This window comes from Sorex fumeus, unplaced genomic scaffold (genome assembly GCF_029834395.1).
Source record: "Sorex fumeus unplaced genomic scaffold, SorFum_2.1 ptg000201l, whole genome shotgun sequence".
NCBI lineage: Eukaryota > Metazoa > Chordata > Mammalia > Eulipotyphla > Soricidae > Sorex > Sorex fumeus.
This window is the reverse complement of record NW_026606258.1, coordinates 196,982-213,182: the sequence shown is the minus strand read 5'-3', so window position 1 is coordinate 213,182 and position 16,201 is coordinate 196,982. Positions and strand designations below refer to the sequence as shown.

Sequence of the window (16,201 nt, the reverse complement as noted above, 5' to 3'; positions counted from 1 at the left end):
TCTGAGCATCGATGGGAGTGCCCCCCACTAAAAAACAAGAGTCCCAGAACTGGGGTTTCTGACCCTCTGCCCCTCTGCTTCCAACCAGGGCAGAGACCAGGGCCACTTTGCTGCCTTGGAGTCATGCACAATAGGAAGTTTCTAGATGACAGCAAGAATGGCTGGCAAAGGAGCGAGGAGACAGGGAGGAGATGCAGGTATTTGGTGCATAACCAAGATACAGGATCTTAGAAGGATGCTGCAAAAGAAGCATCTCTGAGTGGTCCCTCGCAGGGACCCGCAGGCCAGAAGGGGGAGTCTCTCTGCATCTGCTTCCTGGAACCCACCAAATGAGCCAGGGAACAGATGAGCCAGGGATCATGGGTTTATGGGGTTCAGGAGCACCCCAGAAGAAAGCACAGAGATTTGGGCGTGGTGGGAAGTTCTGCCTCCAGGTTTGCGAGTTCAAGGGAGATGAAGAGTTTGGGGGTTCACAGTGAGGAGAGAAGAGACAGGCCTGCAAAGTGGGGACCAGGAGAAAGCAAAGCAAAGGGGGGGAAGAGGAGAGGAAGGAGGGGAGAGGTGGGGAGAGGAGGGGAGAGTAAAGGGAGGGGTGGGGAGGGGAGAAATGGGGAGCAAAGGGAGAGGAAGGGGAACCGACTGCACACCCAGGTCCAGGTCCCTGAGAATATCTCTTTCCTCTTGAAATCATTTTTAAAAATAACTCAAACAGCTATTTTAGTTCATTTCAGTTTGGGTTTGGAAGCTCCACTTCCCAGTGCTCAGGGAAACATACAGTCTCAGGATCAAACTAGAGTTGGCTGGTGCAAACCGAGTGCCGTGATCCTGCCCTAACTTTCTGGCCCCATTTTGACTTTTAGTTAGAAGGAAATACAGTAACGCATCATCTTTTCTCATTGGAGGCCACACCCAGCTGCACTCAGGGCCTACTCGGAGCTTTGCTCGGGGATGACACCTGGAGGGTACGGGGGACCTTACGGGCATCAGGGGTCATCCACATGTGGGCAAACCCCTGACCACTGTACCGTCTCTCAGGCTCGGAGTCATCATCTTCAAATATTCTCTTTGCTATCACTGACTCATATCATCGCATTTGAAATGCTTTTCCCTGGAGGGGCCATGGGGACCCGCGTGCTTGGGGCCCAGGAGGGAGATGGGACCATGCAGGAGACAGGGACAGGGGTGGTGTGACGATTCTACACCAACTGTCCCTACCAACTGGAGAAACAGCCCCTGGGCCCTCATTTGCTTCTCTGGAGAGGACGGTAAAAGGGGCCAGGAAAGGGGTACAGGTTTCTATGAAGCTCCTCCTTCAAGGTCAAGTCAGATGAAGGGGGTCCCAAGACATACTCAGGATGGACTCTGGGTGGTACCACATCCCAGGGCAACCATGACTCCTGTACTGTTGGCTAAGCTTTCCACAGCGACACCCCAGAAGCCAGGCTGAAGCAATAGCACAGCAGGTAGGGTGTTTGCCTTGCACGCAGCCAACCCCAGCCAACCCCAGTTCGATTCCTCCACCCCTCTCGGAGAGCCCAGCAAGCTACTGAGAGTATCACGCCCACATGGCAAAGCCTGGCAAGCTACCCGTGACATATTCAATATGCCAGAAACAATAACAACAAGTCTCACAACAGAGACATTACTGGTGCCCACTTAAGCAAATCAATGAACAACGGGAGGACAGTGCTACAGTGCTACCCCAGAAGCCGATATTTCTACAAATCCTCCCCTAGAAGACAGAGTCACCCTCCCTCAGCGTACGAGGGCTATGTCACAGACAAAGGGTCCACAGTCCCCATAGAGTGGACTGTCACAGCTGACACAGGAAGACACCCCCCACCACTTGCCCCTTCCAGGTCACAGGGCAGAAAATCTGGGCTCCCAGCCCCGCCCTGCTGCCCACCACACTGCATCCCCACCACAGTGACACGTGAGCTCTAGGACCTCTAGCCGCTTCAGCTGCCCACACACTTTCTGCCCAGTGCCCACCTGTCAGGGAAAAGGCTTCTAGGTAATTCCAGCTCCCATCATAGCCTAGATAGTCATCTCGCGAGAGGCTTGCAGCGAGAATCACGTGGCGGAGCCTGGAAGCCGCTGAATGAATCTCTGAGCAAAGTAAAGGACATATTTGAAATCACTGTGTGTGGGGACCTTTCTATCAACCCACGTGCACTGAGCAACATTTTATTTTCAACTAAAAGCCAAAAGCAGGGGACCGGAGAGATAAGAGTGAAGGGGTGAAGGCGCTCACCTGCAGACAGCTAACTCCAGCATGACCCCACGTACAGGCGCCAGTCTGTAAAACGTCGACAAACACGTCAACCAAAGCACAGACTCAACCGCACTGAAAGCAAGAGATCTGAACTTAGGCCACTGAACTCTGAAATGTGCCTGTGAAGGTGACGTGTGGGGAAGGGGCCTGGGGACACTGGTGGAGGAAAGCGGACACTGGAGGTGGACTGATGTTGGAATATGGAGCCTAGGAACACCAGTAGAGGGAAGTGGATCCTGGTGGTGGGATTGGTGATGGAGTACTGTATGGCTAGAACTCAACCAGCAAGAATTTTGTAAATCACAGCCCTTTAACTAAATTCAAATTAATTATTTAAAAAATGTCAACATACTGGGGCTGGAGTGATAGCACAGTGAGTAGGGCGTTTGCCTTGCACACGGCCAACCTGGGTTCGATTCCCAGCATCCCATATAGTCCCCTAAGCACCACCAGGAGTAATTCCTGAGTGCATGAGCCAGGAGTAAGCCCTGTGCATCGCCGGGTGTGATGCAAAAAGAAAAAAAATGTCAATGTACTATGGAATCATAAAAGTGTTGCAGAGATGAGATAAAGCAATTGAAAAGCAACTTGCAGCTCCTGTTCCTATACCAGGTGATCACTCAGCACCCACAGGAAGTCATTCGTGACCACAGATGGTCCCCACAGGATGCTTTGTCCTAAGAACTTCCCAATCTTAGTATATGGTGGGGAAGGAAGAAGAGATGGGGCTGGGTTCCAGTACTTGCCTTGCATGTTCCACTGTTCCATCCCCCAAATACCAGCAGTGGAAGCAGCACCCGAGCACAATTGGGTGTAGCTAAGATCCTCCACTCCGGATACTGCTCGGATGGTGGGAAAGTGACCAGCACACAGTGGGAGCAATGGGCATTCTGAATTGAGGCTGTTCCAACAGCTCAGTATTCAACAACGCAAGCTATTCTGCCCTCGGACATCAAATGGCTTTGAGACGAAATGTCAGGGTTCTGAGTCCCCTGAGGGCAGGCGAGTCTGTGAAGTTCAGGGAGGTCACTGCATTTCTGACCATTTGCATGCCCACTTCTTGTGGGAGCGGGTATGTGTGACAGCAGATCTGGGGACGTTGACCCAGACAGAGGCAGAGAGCTGAGAATGGCAACAAACGCCATGGGCTGTCTCAGAGAACAGCATCTGACACAGTTCTGGGTACCCACCAGCACCCTGATGCAGAACTGCCCCTTGGGGCTAAAAAGGGCGGGCCCTTGATCAGAAAAAAAAAACAAGAGGGACCAAGGTGAAATGCCTAAAATGTTTCCACCTGCAAGCTCTACGGACTGCACTGCACACAGGTGAACACACACACACACACACACACACACACACACCAGCTCCCGGCCCACAGGAACCGTTTGTTCTCAGAGCCCGCATCTCCTCTTTCATTAAGATGCGAGGAAACGAGGTGGGAAGCCCAGGAGACTCGCCTGCAATAATGCACGGCTCTCCAAACATCATTTCCCGGACTCCCATATTTACCAAGCTTGGGTGGGGGGAGATACTCCTGGAAAGTGGCCCAGGAGCGCTGTGCCTTTCCCTGGGGCTGCGATGGGCTCCTGTGACCAAGGGGAAACCAACCGCACTCATCTATCTGCCTCTCAACGCCTCAAGAGCTGGAGGGGTGTGACGTCAGCCAGCGGCTTCCCGGGGAATTAAGGAGCAGACACTGGAGAACGGCGCGCAGCTAGGAGAATCATGTCGCTCCAGAAACCCCTCTGCACCCTCCAGGGGGGTAAATTACCCTCCAGTGTCAAGACTTCCTGGCCACTGAAGCGCATCCCTGAAGCAGGGGGCGAACACGGCGCTGTCCATGGTGCTGGAGACGCAGCCAGGGAAGAAGCTACAGCCGAGGTGAAGACCTCTGGGTGGTTTTGACTGAACTCCAGCATGCAAGGGGCACCCCGAGATCCAGCACCCCACCCTATCCTGGACCCCTGAAATTCAGAGCTCAAGACACCCATCTCTTCCTACACAATGATCCAAGAACCACTCCTCCGGGGAGAGACAGCAGTCTTGCTGCCTTCCCCGATGACTCCGGTGTCCTGGGCACCGGGCTCAGAGCCTGGTTTCCAGGAAGGAAAAAATAGATAAAGGGGCTAGGAGCGAGCCTGGGGTGCATCCTGGCAGCGAGGCCACCCACTGTCCATTTCCATCAGCACTTCAACAGTGTGGGATGTTGGTGGCCTCCAGGACCGTGACCTGGGCTGGGAGAAAGCTCTGGGGCCTGCCGAGTTCAAGCCCCATCCAGGTGCATCCTGGGGGTCTTCGAACCCCTCTGGATACTCCTGGTGGGTCTTTTCACCTCTGTGACTGAACAGCACTGCAACGCCAGGACCATGCTTTGGACTGTCCAGCCCAGCTGGCTGAGTGTCACTGACAATGGTTCCCAGGGCCCTGAACACAGTTTGAGGAATTACAGCCCCCCCAAAAATGATGTTGCAGACAGAGAAATAGTACATAATAGAGTGTATGCCCTGCAGTACAGCCAACCCAGATTAAGCCCGGCACCAAATGGTCACCCAAACACTGCCAGGCGTGGCCCTAGAGACTTCGAGACCACCAGGGACAACCAGGTAATCCCCTCAGAACTGCAGGACCCGGCCAACACCTCATCCTTGAGCCCTTGCACTGGCCCACCAGCACGGATGGCCGAAATAATTGGGGAGGCCCTGACCCCAAAGACTTAACGACCCCCCTCCACGATGACACCAGGTCCTGCTTGGAGACTGCACAACCCTGAGCCAATCGCTCCTCTCTGGGCCTCTGTTTGCTGATTACCCTGGGGCCCCCAGGCAGACGGAGACACATTCTTCTGCTGGACCCACACTCCCGAAAGCTGAGCCCTATGGGACAACAACTGCCCCAGCCACTGCAGCCTCGGCGTGACTTGGCCGCCAGCCTCTGCCAAAGCTGACTCTTTGCCAGGGCCAGAACCCTCACCGAGAACATTCCCACTGGCCTGTGGAGAGGGTGGAGGACACGCTCATCCTCCCACATGGCTTGCGCCCGAGTCGGCCGCCCTGACCCGCACGCTCATGGCCCAACCCTTGGGCTCCCGAGGGCCACACTTTGCCTCCCAACACTGACCCCCTTTTCCGCCCACTGAGCTGCCGCAGAGGGCAGTTCGGGGAAGCTGGTCTGCGGACGGGCGCCCTGGATTCTCTCGGCTGAGGATGTAGGTCTGTGCATGGTGTTTTTAGGCCAGGAGCAGCCTGAATGTGTTTGCAGAGGCATGGGGGACCCACGGCTCGCTGAGTCGGGCTGGGACACTGCCCGCTCCATTTCCTGCTGGCCGGCATCCACGAGAGCTGGGCAGCAGGTTCCTGAACCAACGGGCACCTCCCTTTCCCTCTGAGCCCCGGCAAGGTCCATGGAGCTCAAGGCACGGGGTATGGGGGGTGCGTCGCCATTGGGGTCCCGGGCCCATGGATTAGACCCCAATCATACACCTTCCCACCTGGCCCATCTCCACGTAGCCAGAAACCACAGCACAGGCACAGAGCTCAAACCTCCCCCTTGGCTCCCCAATACCCAGAGGACAGGGACCCTCTGCAACCCAGCATCAAGGGACACACAGCCTTGGCTCTGGCTGGCACCTGAAGCCACCACCCTGTCCCCAGCCTTCTAGTCTCATGCCTTGGATCCTACATTCCCTTAGACCCCATCTCTGCGCTCTGGACACATCCCCTAGGGACAGTGTTCTTGTCTCCCCCATCCAGGAATCTCTCTCACACCTCAGCCCCATTGCGGCTCATCCAACCACTCCCAGCTCCAGGGAATGATGAAACCCATTTCCCTGCCATGGTCTGAGGCTTCAGGAAGACCTGCAAGCCCAGGAGATGTCAATCCCTGGCCAGCCAGTGCTCAGCCCTACATGCAGTTCTACTGGAGGTAACGGATTCTCCGTCCTTCTGTCCCTATTCCAACGTTGGGTCAGAGTTCCTGAAGATCATCCTCCCAGGTCACTATGGGACTTCTGCTCGTCTCCTGCAGCAGGAGAGAGAAAATACGGGCAGAAGAACCTTCTGGCACCCTGGAATCGTCCAGTTCAGGCAGAGGGCTATGCAGAAGACCTAGACGCCTCCACCCTCCAGATCCTTCTGTCTCCTGCCAATATTGTGTCCCATCGAGGCACGTGGATGTGGTCGGAGCCAAGGGTGCTTCTGGGAGCGGATTGCTTAGGGGATTAAGAGCAGCTGAAGGGACAGGCCAGCCCATGGTGCCAGAGGCAACAGGCTGTTTCTAGAAACTTCAACTGCAGGCTATTTCCACACTTACTTGGACAATACAGTGCAGGCACAAAACACCCAACACAAAAGGGAGCTTTTAGCTCTTCTAATTTTTCTATGAATTTGACTTGGAGGCTCACCCCAGTGGGGTTGGGGGTGGCTGGCAGAGCAGAGGAGGCAGGAGGGCCGAGGCCAGCAACCTGAGGCTATTCCCACCGTCCAGCTCTGTCTGGCTAGCCACAGTCCACAGTCTCAGAGGCCTAGAAGGGGAGAAGTGAGGTGGGAAAGGCTGGCAACAGGTCCAGCGGCCTTCCCAGGTTCCCAGTTCAGGCTACTGGCATCCTTACCAGGACAGGGAGGGGTGGGGGTCTCTGACCTCTATCCGCCCCCTCCGGGACTCTGCACACTGCAGGGGCCAGGTGGGGCCGGCACAGGGGAGGGGCGCACAGGAAGGGCAGGAGACCCTGCTTCTGGGCTATTTCTCGTCATGTCCGAGCTGGGTTCCCTGGAAGGTGGATCTTGGATTCTCCACCCCTTCCCTGAGGTCCCAGGGTCTGCAGCCCAGCCCCAGACCCTGAATCTTGGCGAGTCCTGGGGCTCTTACCGCACAGACCCTTCATGGCCCAGTCCTCAGGCGACAAGGCAGACCACAGAACCCCTGTCCCCAAGGCCCCCATCTACTCCAGGCTTCCCCACAGCAGCCAAGAAAGAACCAAAGAAGGATGGGGACAGCATCCCAGACAATCAGGACTGTGTTGTAAACACACGGCAGCCTCTGTTCCCATGGGACCCCAACCCACAGCACTGGGAACAGCCAGTGCCCAGGGCCCCATGACTACCTGGGGACAGTGCCTGAGTTAGACAGAAGTGTACCCCCAAACTCAGCAGCCACGTTCCAGAAGGGAGGGAGCACTGGCAGTCTACAGCAACCACCGCCTCAGCACCTACAGGAAACCCACAAACCATGGGTCGGAACCTGCTGCCCCACGGGAGAAACCCAGAAACCGTGGGTCAGAACTGTTGATTCACAGGAGAAACCCACCAAGAGGCGACTTGCCATCCCCTCCAGAGCCCAAGCACATTTCCCCAGTCCCGCTCTCCTTCCTGGGTGGGGCACCAGGCACGGACCCCCCACGTGAGCCTTTGATTGGAAGGTGGAGCCCCTGGGCTGGTGGCAGCCAGGAGCCTTCAGTTCAGCCCTCCCTGGTGAACAGGGACTCCCCGCAAACATCCATCACTTGCAGCTTGGGCCCGGAGTGCTCCTGGCAAATCCGCTTTGTTTAGAAATAGCAGACACATCAATATGGATCATTAAAAGGAGATGACTGTCACTGTCATATGCTTTCTGAGTTAAAAGGAAAAGAGGATGCTGAGGGTGGGGGTGGGGGGAGACACACCAAGGCCACCGTGAGCTTGAATAATTATTTGTGGCAAACGAAGTGTCGATCAGAGATCAGGACTCAAAATGAGGTAACAGATGAAGCCTGCAAGCCTGGAGGTGGGGGAGGGGGCGGCACTGCCCTTCCTCTGTGACTGTCAGAATGGTGATGGAGGTGCCCCTCACGGCTCGCTATGGAGTTTTAGGAAGCAGAGCTATTGGTACTTGGTACTCCCCACCAAACACCCCTGCTTCCCGGCAGCCCCGTTTCCATGATGCTGATCCCCCCACCCCAACCATTCTTAGCCAGCAGGCACCGAGACATTCCACACTCCATGTCCCAGAAGGCAAGAGCTCAGCCCCATGCCAACCTCACACTTGCCATAAGCACTGAGCCACCGGCGAAGACAGCCTGTAAAATGGAGATTCTTCAAGTCAAGTCTGTTTCTTGACGCCAGAAACAGTTGCCAAATAATTTCTACTTTCCATGGCTCAGTTACTGAACCCACAGTGAACCCCCATCGGAGACGATAGACTTCATGCTCTACCTTACTGTTCCCTGCATCTTTGGGGCGAGTTCGTTTTTTTGGTTTTGGTTTGGTTTGGTTTCTCTATCTTTCAATCACCACACCTACAGGCACCCTGGCCCGGAGCTTAAGCTACTGACCATCTGCTCTCTCCAGATTTGGGGGTAAAAGTCACAGGCTCGACAGGTTGTGTTGGGGGCGGGCAGGGGGCAGCCTCGTTTCTAATTTCCCAAATCAAAAATGTCTGCAGGCTGCTCTCCACGTTTCCAGTATTTTCCAGTCACCAGACCAATACCAACAGAGTCACTTAACTCCTGATATGATTTTCCTTGTTACTGACCTATTAGGAAACTTGAAAGTCCTGGAAGATAAATGATTAGCAATCCAACAGAGTGGTAGGAGGGTCCTGTTTGCTAAGGACCCAGAATAATGTCACTCAGAACAAGGCGCCCAGGCAGCCTTGAGGTAGCAAGGATTCTCTTCAAGTGCCGGTGGAGAGAACCAGCATGACTATTATGTTGGACTGTTAGGATGGGCGACAGGGCCAAAGTGGAGAGCAGTGACTTCCAAAATTTCATCCTGGGCCCAGATGGTGCTTCTCTAGGGCTGAAGACTAAACAGCAAAGAGCAGCATTAGGCCGAACGTGGGTGGACAGCTGCAGGACTGGCAAAATATCTCATGCGACATCTCCTCCGTTGGGTGGCTTAGAACGTTCTTCGCAGCCTGCATTTCCTCCCAAGTTCTGCACGTTCTTTTTGTGCACTGTCTTCTGTATTTTGGAATATTCCCAGGGTGCTTGCGGAAAGAGGGGTAGGACCACATGATGCCAGGGATGGAACCTGGGGCTGGACATGCAAATGTGCACGCTCCAGCCTTCTAAGCCATCCCCAAGCCCAACCTGCAAATTCTTTTTTTTTTTTTGCCACACCTGAGTTTCCCTCCCCGCCCCGAACAGAGCTCCGGCAGCCGAAGACCTCCAGAACCAGTCACCACCATGCTGAGACCACTCTCCACATGCATGAAGGTACTGGCAGAGGAACAAAGGCATGCAGGTCCCGGGGCTGAGATCTCCAGGCCTGCTCGGATTGGGGCTGAGCATCCTCCACCCAGATCCTCCATCTTCCAGTAGGCAGGAAGTCACACCCAACATCTGACCCTGCGGTGCTGTATAATCCCATCAATGGCCAAGACCCAAAGACTATAAAACCCAGCTCCCGGAAGTGCGTGGCTGCATTCATGGTCACGCGACATCTTATTATCTCATTTTTACTTTGGACAATCTGACAGGTTACCGAATGTAACCTGCCTACACGGCAGAGTCTGACAAACTCCCCGTGGTGTACCCAATATGCCAAATACCAGTAACAATGATGGGTCTCATTCTCCTAACCCTGAAAGAGCCTTGAACATGGCACCTCTTAAAATCATAGGACTAGGACGAAGGAGACGTTACAGGGGCCTGCTCAAGGCAATCGACGAACAACAGGATGATTGTGATCGTGATCGTGCCACACCTGGCAGTGCTAAGGGCTTCCTCCTGGCTTGGTGCTCAGGGCACCATGTGGCATTCTGGGGACCCAACCAGGGTCTGCAGCAGCATGCAGAGCCTTAATTCCTGCGCTGGGTGTCCCTCTGTCTCTGTCTCTGTCTGTCTGTCTCTCTCTCCGCCCATCTGCAAGTTCTTAAGCACTGAAGGGGAACCTCGCCGTTCCTCTCTGCCTCCCCCCACTTCCTTCTTCAGCCTGCTGTCTGGGGATTCTCCTGGGGATCCACACTCCTCTCCGGAGCTTCCATTATGCAATTTGGCTTCCATGGTCTATCCCAGGAGGCACCAGGTGGCAGCGCCTGCCTCCCCAAGGTGCCTCGTGCCAGTTCGTGATGGTTCCTGCAGGGTTCGGGTGACACAAGATCACCGAGGGTGAATCCAGCTCTCCTCCCAGAGCCGTCAACATCCCCCCCCATCCAGGGTACTTCTCAACTTACTTTCGAACCATCTCAGCATCAAGTACCGCTGATGGAAAGAGACCAAGAAACCAACGTTCTCACCCCAATCGCAGGGACCCATCTCGTCCCTCCATGTTATGCCCTCAGAACCACCAGCACTCTCGGTGCCCACGTGGTATCCACACACCCAGGATGGACATCACATGTGGACTGTCAGATCCAGTGCAGCTACCAAGGAAAGGAAGCATAAGGGTGGAGTGCTGCCACCTCAACGGGGCACACACGTAGCAAGGAAGGAATCTTCCAGGCATGAACAGGGTGCACCTGAGACACCCACTTCAGCTCCATTTGGACTCCTCAGAGAGGAGGCGGCTGCGCGGAGGGGCAGGTTCTGCCTCGCTTCCCTTGTTTCTTGTCTGCTCCTCCCTTGCTGACGGTGACAAACCTAGTGTCGGGCACCAGGTGTCTCACAGCATTCTGGGGGCACCAGCACAGAGAAGGTGGCAAACGCGCCCTGCGAGTCTCAGATCCTCAAGCTTCTGCCGAGTTCAAGGGAAGTATTTTCCCTTTTCAAAACACCATTAAGCCGTGACTCTGTTCTCCCTCTCCTTACCTTCCAGGAAGAGCCCGGGTCAGACACCCGAGTCCCCCAGCACGAAGCTACTCAGACACCACAGTCTTCCTACCCTCCATGAAACCCAATTACATAAGGGCTCCTGCCGCACCCGCCATCCAGACCCTCCCGGGGAATCACAGCTCTTTGTGAACCCTCTTCAGTGGGTGCTGGGAAAGAAACGTGTGAGAAACCCACATGGGGAGCTGGCATCATCGCTTTGAGCGGGAAGTTCTACCTTGGCAGTCAGGCAAAGGCCCCCGTAGAGTAAGGGGGAGTGTTTTTATAATGACCGGTTCCATACTGTGTGTATGGCTAATTGAAAATGTTATATAACCTTGACGTCCTGAGCATTCTAGAGCTATTAATAACCAGCCGCATCAAATTCTGAGGACTCTCGCCTAGCGTTTTGCAGAGCACCTGGTGCGTGCTTGCATGCTCACACGCGCGCACACACACACACACACACACACACACACACATGCACACACATGTGCATCCCGACAGAACAGACTCCTGGTGTATGTGCCAATGGACACCTTAACACGGGGAAGAATTTATCCAAGGTCACCGAGCCAATTAACAAGAGGATATATCCAGGTTTCCGGAAGGCTGTTCCTCTCCTCCACACCTCGCCCCAAAAGTACCTGCACGATTCCTGCACTCAATGGCCAGGGAGTTGTTCTAACACTGGCTCTTAGGACACATGACTGGGAACATCAAAGATGTTCTGATGGCGTGACTCCACAGTGAGAGAGGAGACCCCAGCCAGATCACTCAGTGTGCGATTACATTCGCCCTTCTTGATCTCCCCCAGGAAATATAAGATACCTGAAATACTCTATCTCGGGATCATACAATCCACGTGGTGTGTTGAGCTCAATTTTAGAAGCCTTCAAAGAAAAGGGCATAAGACAAAGATGCACTGGAAAGAAGAATCGATTCCCGCGAGCCCACTTTCCCACTGGGGGCGTGGACGGGACAGTCAAGGCCTGGAGCACGCTGAGAACTCAAAGCTCAGGATCAGACACAGGAGACGAGCTGGACGGTGGAATCTGGCTTCAAAACAGTCAGAGTGGGATATACAACCGCCTGAGAAGTTCGTTAATAATTGGATGATCATTTTCAAGAGGCACAGAGTGGAGACCGTTTCTCTGTGTTCGTTTTTATTGGCAGACATTCCTGATTCGTCAGGAGGCGCAGAAAGTCATCCCTCCACACCCTCCTAACATGCCCACACCAGAGCCAAGATTTTGCCTTTATGCATTTCCACCCTCGATCAACTGCTCGGCTCTGGTTTTGTGAATTTCAGACCCACAAAACCCACTGGAAAGGAGCTTCTCAAGAGCGCACGGGCACTGTCCACGTCACCTAAAAATCGGTAACACTTTGAAAGCTTCCCTGATCCACATCTTCCATTCAGGACCAAGGTGTCAAGCTGATGCATTTAGCCTTCCTCAAATGGCAAAGACCAAGAAGGGGCCAAAAAGCTTCCCAGTTGACTGGCCTCTGATCACTATGTAAACACCCAGGAGTCAGCCCCACACCGATCAAGTCAAACCAGCAAACAACAGAAAAGGCAGAGTCTAAAATAATCACCAGTTTGACCTCCCCAGGCCACTGGAATGGATTCTATCTGGAAGGGCCAGGAAGGGTCGCCTTTGGCCACTTGCTAACTGCGGGCTGTCCAGGAATTTCATTCATTCTTAGGGACGAAAGCCATTTTTCCAACTGAAATGCCATACGTGTTCCTCCACTCCAGTCTGGCACCTGGGGACCCTTGAGAACCACGAACGCTTTAGTTCCATCAATAATTCACAAAAGCACTGCACGGCTTCACACCCTTGGAGTGGAACTGACTCGTACAGTTCCTCAGCGCTAAGGGCTCATCTTAGACCGGAACAGTGCTCTGTCTAAAGGCAGCAGGCCCACCGCACCAGCCTCCACCACTCCTGTCCATGGAAGGGCCCTCACCAGTCCCCTCCTGCTCCTAATTGGGAAACCGAGGCCCTGCCCAGAGGGCTTTTCCCTGGGCTGCCACCAACTCTTCCTGTTAACACAGGCACCTCAGTCCCACGCTTGGGGGCCCATCAAAGAAGCCGCTCAAGACACAGGTCAAATGAGCCTGTGGTGGCTCCAGCCCTCAGGATCCACCGAGATGGCCATAAAGCAGGGAAACGCAACTGCAGGACAGAGAGAGCCCTGGGGCCAGGCCGGAGCTGTCTCCTGGGCATCCCAGCTCCCTCCCAGGACAGTGAAGCCAAGACAGGTCAAGTTCAATCAGGCAGGCGTGCGGACCCCTGCAAGCAGCCCCTGTGCGTGTTAAGTGACAATCTCCAACACTTACACAACCAGGGAACAAGAGCCCTGAGAAACCTCCTGCCCCCCTCCAAAGGTTCAGGACTGGGTCCTGAACACAGAACAGCACAGCAGGAGAAACCCAGTCCCAAACTCGGCTTCCTGGAGGCCCCAGATTCCAGGAAGGAGACACCCCAAGGCTCATCTTCCACCCTTCAGTCAGAGGACCCCCCCCAATCTCCCCTCATCCACCCTAGGGGTTAACAGTGGGGGAGGGGCACACAAATAAAATGCTGCTACCATAAACACAGCTGGTCTGTGCCTCCCCCATTCTCCCCTCCCTCTCCCCTCCCCCCCACCCCAGGAGAAGCAGTCAGCAGAAGGAGCAGGAAGGTGTGTTTGCTCCAAAGCCCCAGGAAGGCAAGAAAGCACCCCGAGTTCTGATCCTGCTCCCTCATTTCCTGGGCCTTGTGACCTTGATTAAGTCAAGTCAGCTCTCTGAACCTCAGTTTCCAAATCTGAGCTATGGGGGGAAGGAAAGGGACCTATTTCCCCGGGTCGCTTCAAAGCTAGCCAGCCGAGCCAGCCTGGGCATCAGTTATCACTGGGGTCCTGTGCGGAGGAGACATCCCTACCCCACCATGGAGGACGCTGAGCCCAGGTTCCTCGTTCACTATATAGACCAAACAGGTCTTCCTCCGGCGTGCCAAGCCCGCATCTGCGCCTCCCAGAACGAAGTCCAAAGCCCCAGGTATGCAGGACGCGGGGCAGCTGGCCCTCCAGGCAGGATCTGGGGCCGGGGCGGGGGTGAAGGGGTGCCATGGGAAGTCCCCCAGGCTCCCAAGCTCTTGGCGGGAGCCCGGCAGGGGGTCTCCAGAGGCGGTCTGCAGGGCCAAGCTAAGGGGCTTTGTTTCCGAGGCTGGGCCTGGCTTACCGAGCAGCGCATCCGGAGGCGGGCGGGGGGCGCGCGGGGCACAGAGCCGAGCCGGGCCTGGGCCCGGGGCGCCGGAGCAGGAGGAAGGCGGAGAGGAGGAGGAGGAGGAGAAGGAGGAGGAGGAAGAGGAGGAAGAGGAGGAGGGGGAGGAGGAAGAGCCCACGGCCGGCTCCTGCCTCATTCTCCTGGGCAGCGCCGACCCGCTGGTCGCCGCCGGCTGGGGCTGGCCTCCGGGCGCTGGCCCCTGTGCGCGATGTTCATGTCCCGGTCGGCCGCTGGCGAGGTGTGGGCGCAGCCGGGTGCTGGGCGGGCGGGCGGCGCCCCGGGGCTCGGCGGGAGGACCTCGGGGAGGCAGCGCGAGGGGAAAGAGAGAAAGACAGAGCGTGAGAGCGTGAGAGCGCGCACAGGGCTGCACCCGCGGGGCCGGGGGCGAAGGGGGCGCCCCGCAGGACCGCGCCGCCCCACCCACCCACCTAGCCGCTGCGCCCCGCGCTACGCGCCCAGCGGGGAGACGAGCCCCAGAAACTTTAGCACATGGCCCGGCCGGTGGCCGCGGCGGCGGGAGCTGCCCGCTCGCCGCGCGCTCCCCGTTCCCCACGCGCCCCGCCACGGCGGCGCCCGAGCGCAGCTTACCGGGGGCGCACGGGCTGCGCAGGGGTGAGTGGGGGACGGAGCGGGAGGCGTCGGGGTCCCCTCCGGGGAGGCGGCCAGCTCCAAAACCGAGCCAGCGGGCGGGAGCTGCCGGCCAGCCGGGCTCCGCAGGCCCCGATGCGGGTGGGTCGTGCGCCCCCCGGCCGCTGACGCCGCCGCGCGCGCGGGGTTCCCCAGCTGCGGGGCTGCGCGGCCGGCCCGGTTACCTAGCGACTCGCTCCGGGGAACCCACGCTGACGCGCGCGCGGGGCTGCGGCAGCCGAGGGGAGGGGAGGGGAGGGGAGGGAGAGGAGTGGCGGGGTACGGCGCAGGCTGCGTCCCCAGCTCCTCCCTCCGCCCCCCCCTCCTGCGCTGGGGAGGGGTCCGTGGAAGACGTAACCCCCCCACACCTGGCCCCGGTGGCTGGTGCCTGGGACGGGGTGCACACCTGCCCCCCCCCCCCACCTACGAACACACACCGGGGAGGCGGCGGCAGCAGCAGGTGGCGGCGGTGTGATCCGTGGAGGCCCCGTGCCCACCGGCGCGCGGGGAGGAGGCGGTGGGCGCGTGGGCGTGTGTAACACGCTCCCCACCCACGTGGCGTACTTGGGGACCGGAGGAGGGAGGACGCGGGTGGCGGCGGCGGCGTGGGGAGGGGGGAGGAGGTTGGCGCCTGCTCCTGCTTCCCTCCCTCCTGGCTGGGCATTTGCTCCTGCGCGGTCTCTGTCACTGTCACCAGCACCCAGGTCTCGGGCTGGGCCGCCAGCTCGCCACCTCCTCCCGCGTTCCCGAAAAGGGCGGAGCCGGGAGCCGCTCTGCACGATCCCAGAGCCCCTCCCCCACCCTGGGGCCCGCACCCCATTCCACCCCCATCTCCAGTTACCTACCAGCCCCACCCCCTCTCCAGATGCTACACCCAGCCAAAGGCACGATGCTCTTCGGAAGTCCAAGTCTCAGTGCCCCCAATCGCCTGCCGTATGTAGAACGTTGCAATTGTTGGCTTGGTGGTCTGTGTGTCCCCCACCCCCAAATACCTGGTTAAGTGCCAGCACCTCACATTCCCTGAAGGTGAGCATCATTGCCAAATGGGGTGGGGTGGGGATCAACCCAGCCTGCCTGCATCTCATCAGATTCACCCCAGACCCTGGCCCAGGAGGCAAGTGTGAGAATGGCAGCTCTTGGCCCAGGGAATGGTGCATTTAGGCATGCGGGGATCTTGCCCAAGTCCAGGCCAGCAGGGGCCTGAGCTCAAGCATCTGGTCCCTAAGTCCCCACACCCCACCTTCCACCTTCCCCTGATATCACATACTGGTCCTCTCCAGACCACCGTTTTGCCCTCTGT

At 57.0% G+C, this 16,201-nt stretch overlaps 1 protein-coding gene across 1 annotated transcript in view; it reads right to left on the bottom strand.

The window, feature by feature from the left end:
* Window positions 1-15,188, bottom strand: part of TUNAR (TCL1 upstream neural differentiation-associated RNA) — a 41,095-nt gene extending 25,907 nt beyond the window's left edge. The window contains exons 1-2 of the mRNA XM_056108278.1: window positions 14,863-15,188; window positions 14,230-14,571 (exon numbers count right to left, since the gene is read on the bottom strand). Coding sequence (XP_055964253.1) covers window positions 14,230-14,241 — 12 coding nt within the window. The 5' untranslated portion in view covers window positions 14,242-14,571; window positions 14,863-15,188. The remainder of the gene's footprint in view (window positions 1-14,229; window positions 14,572-14,862) is intronic.
* Between the last annotated feature and the right edge of the window lie 1,013 nt (window positions 15,189-16,201).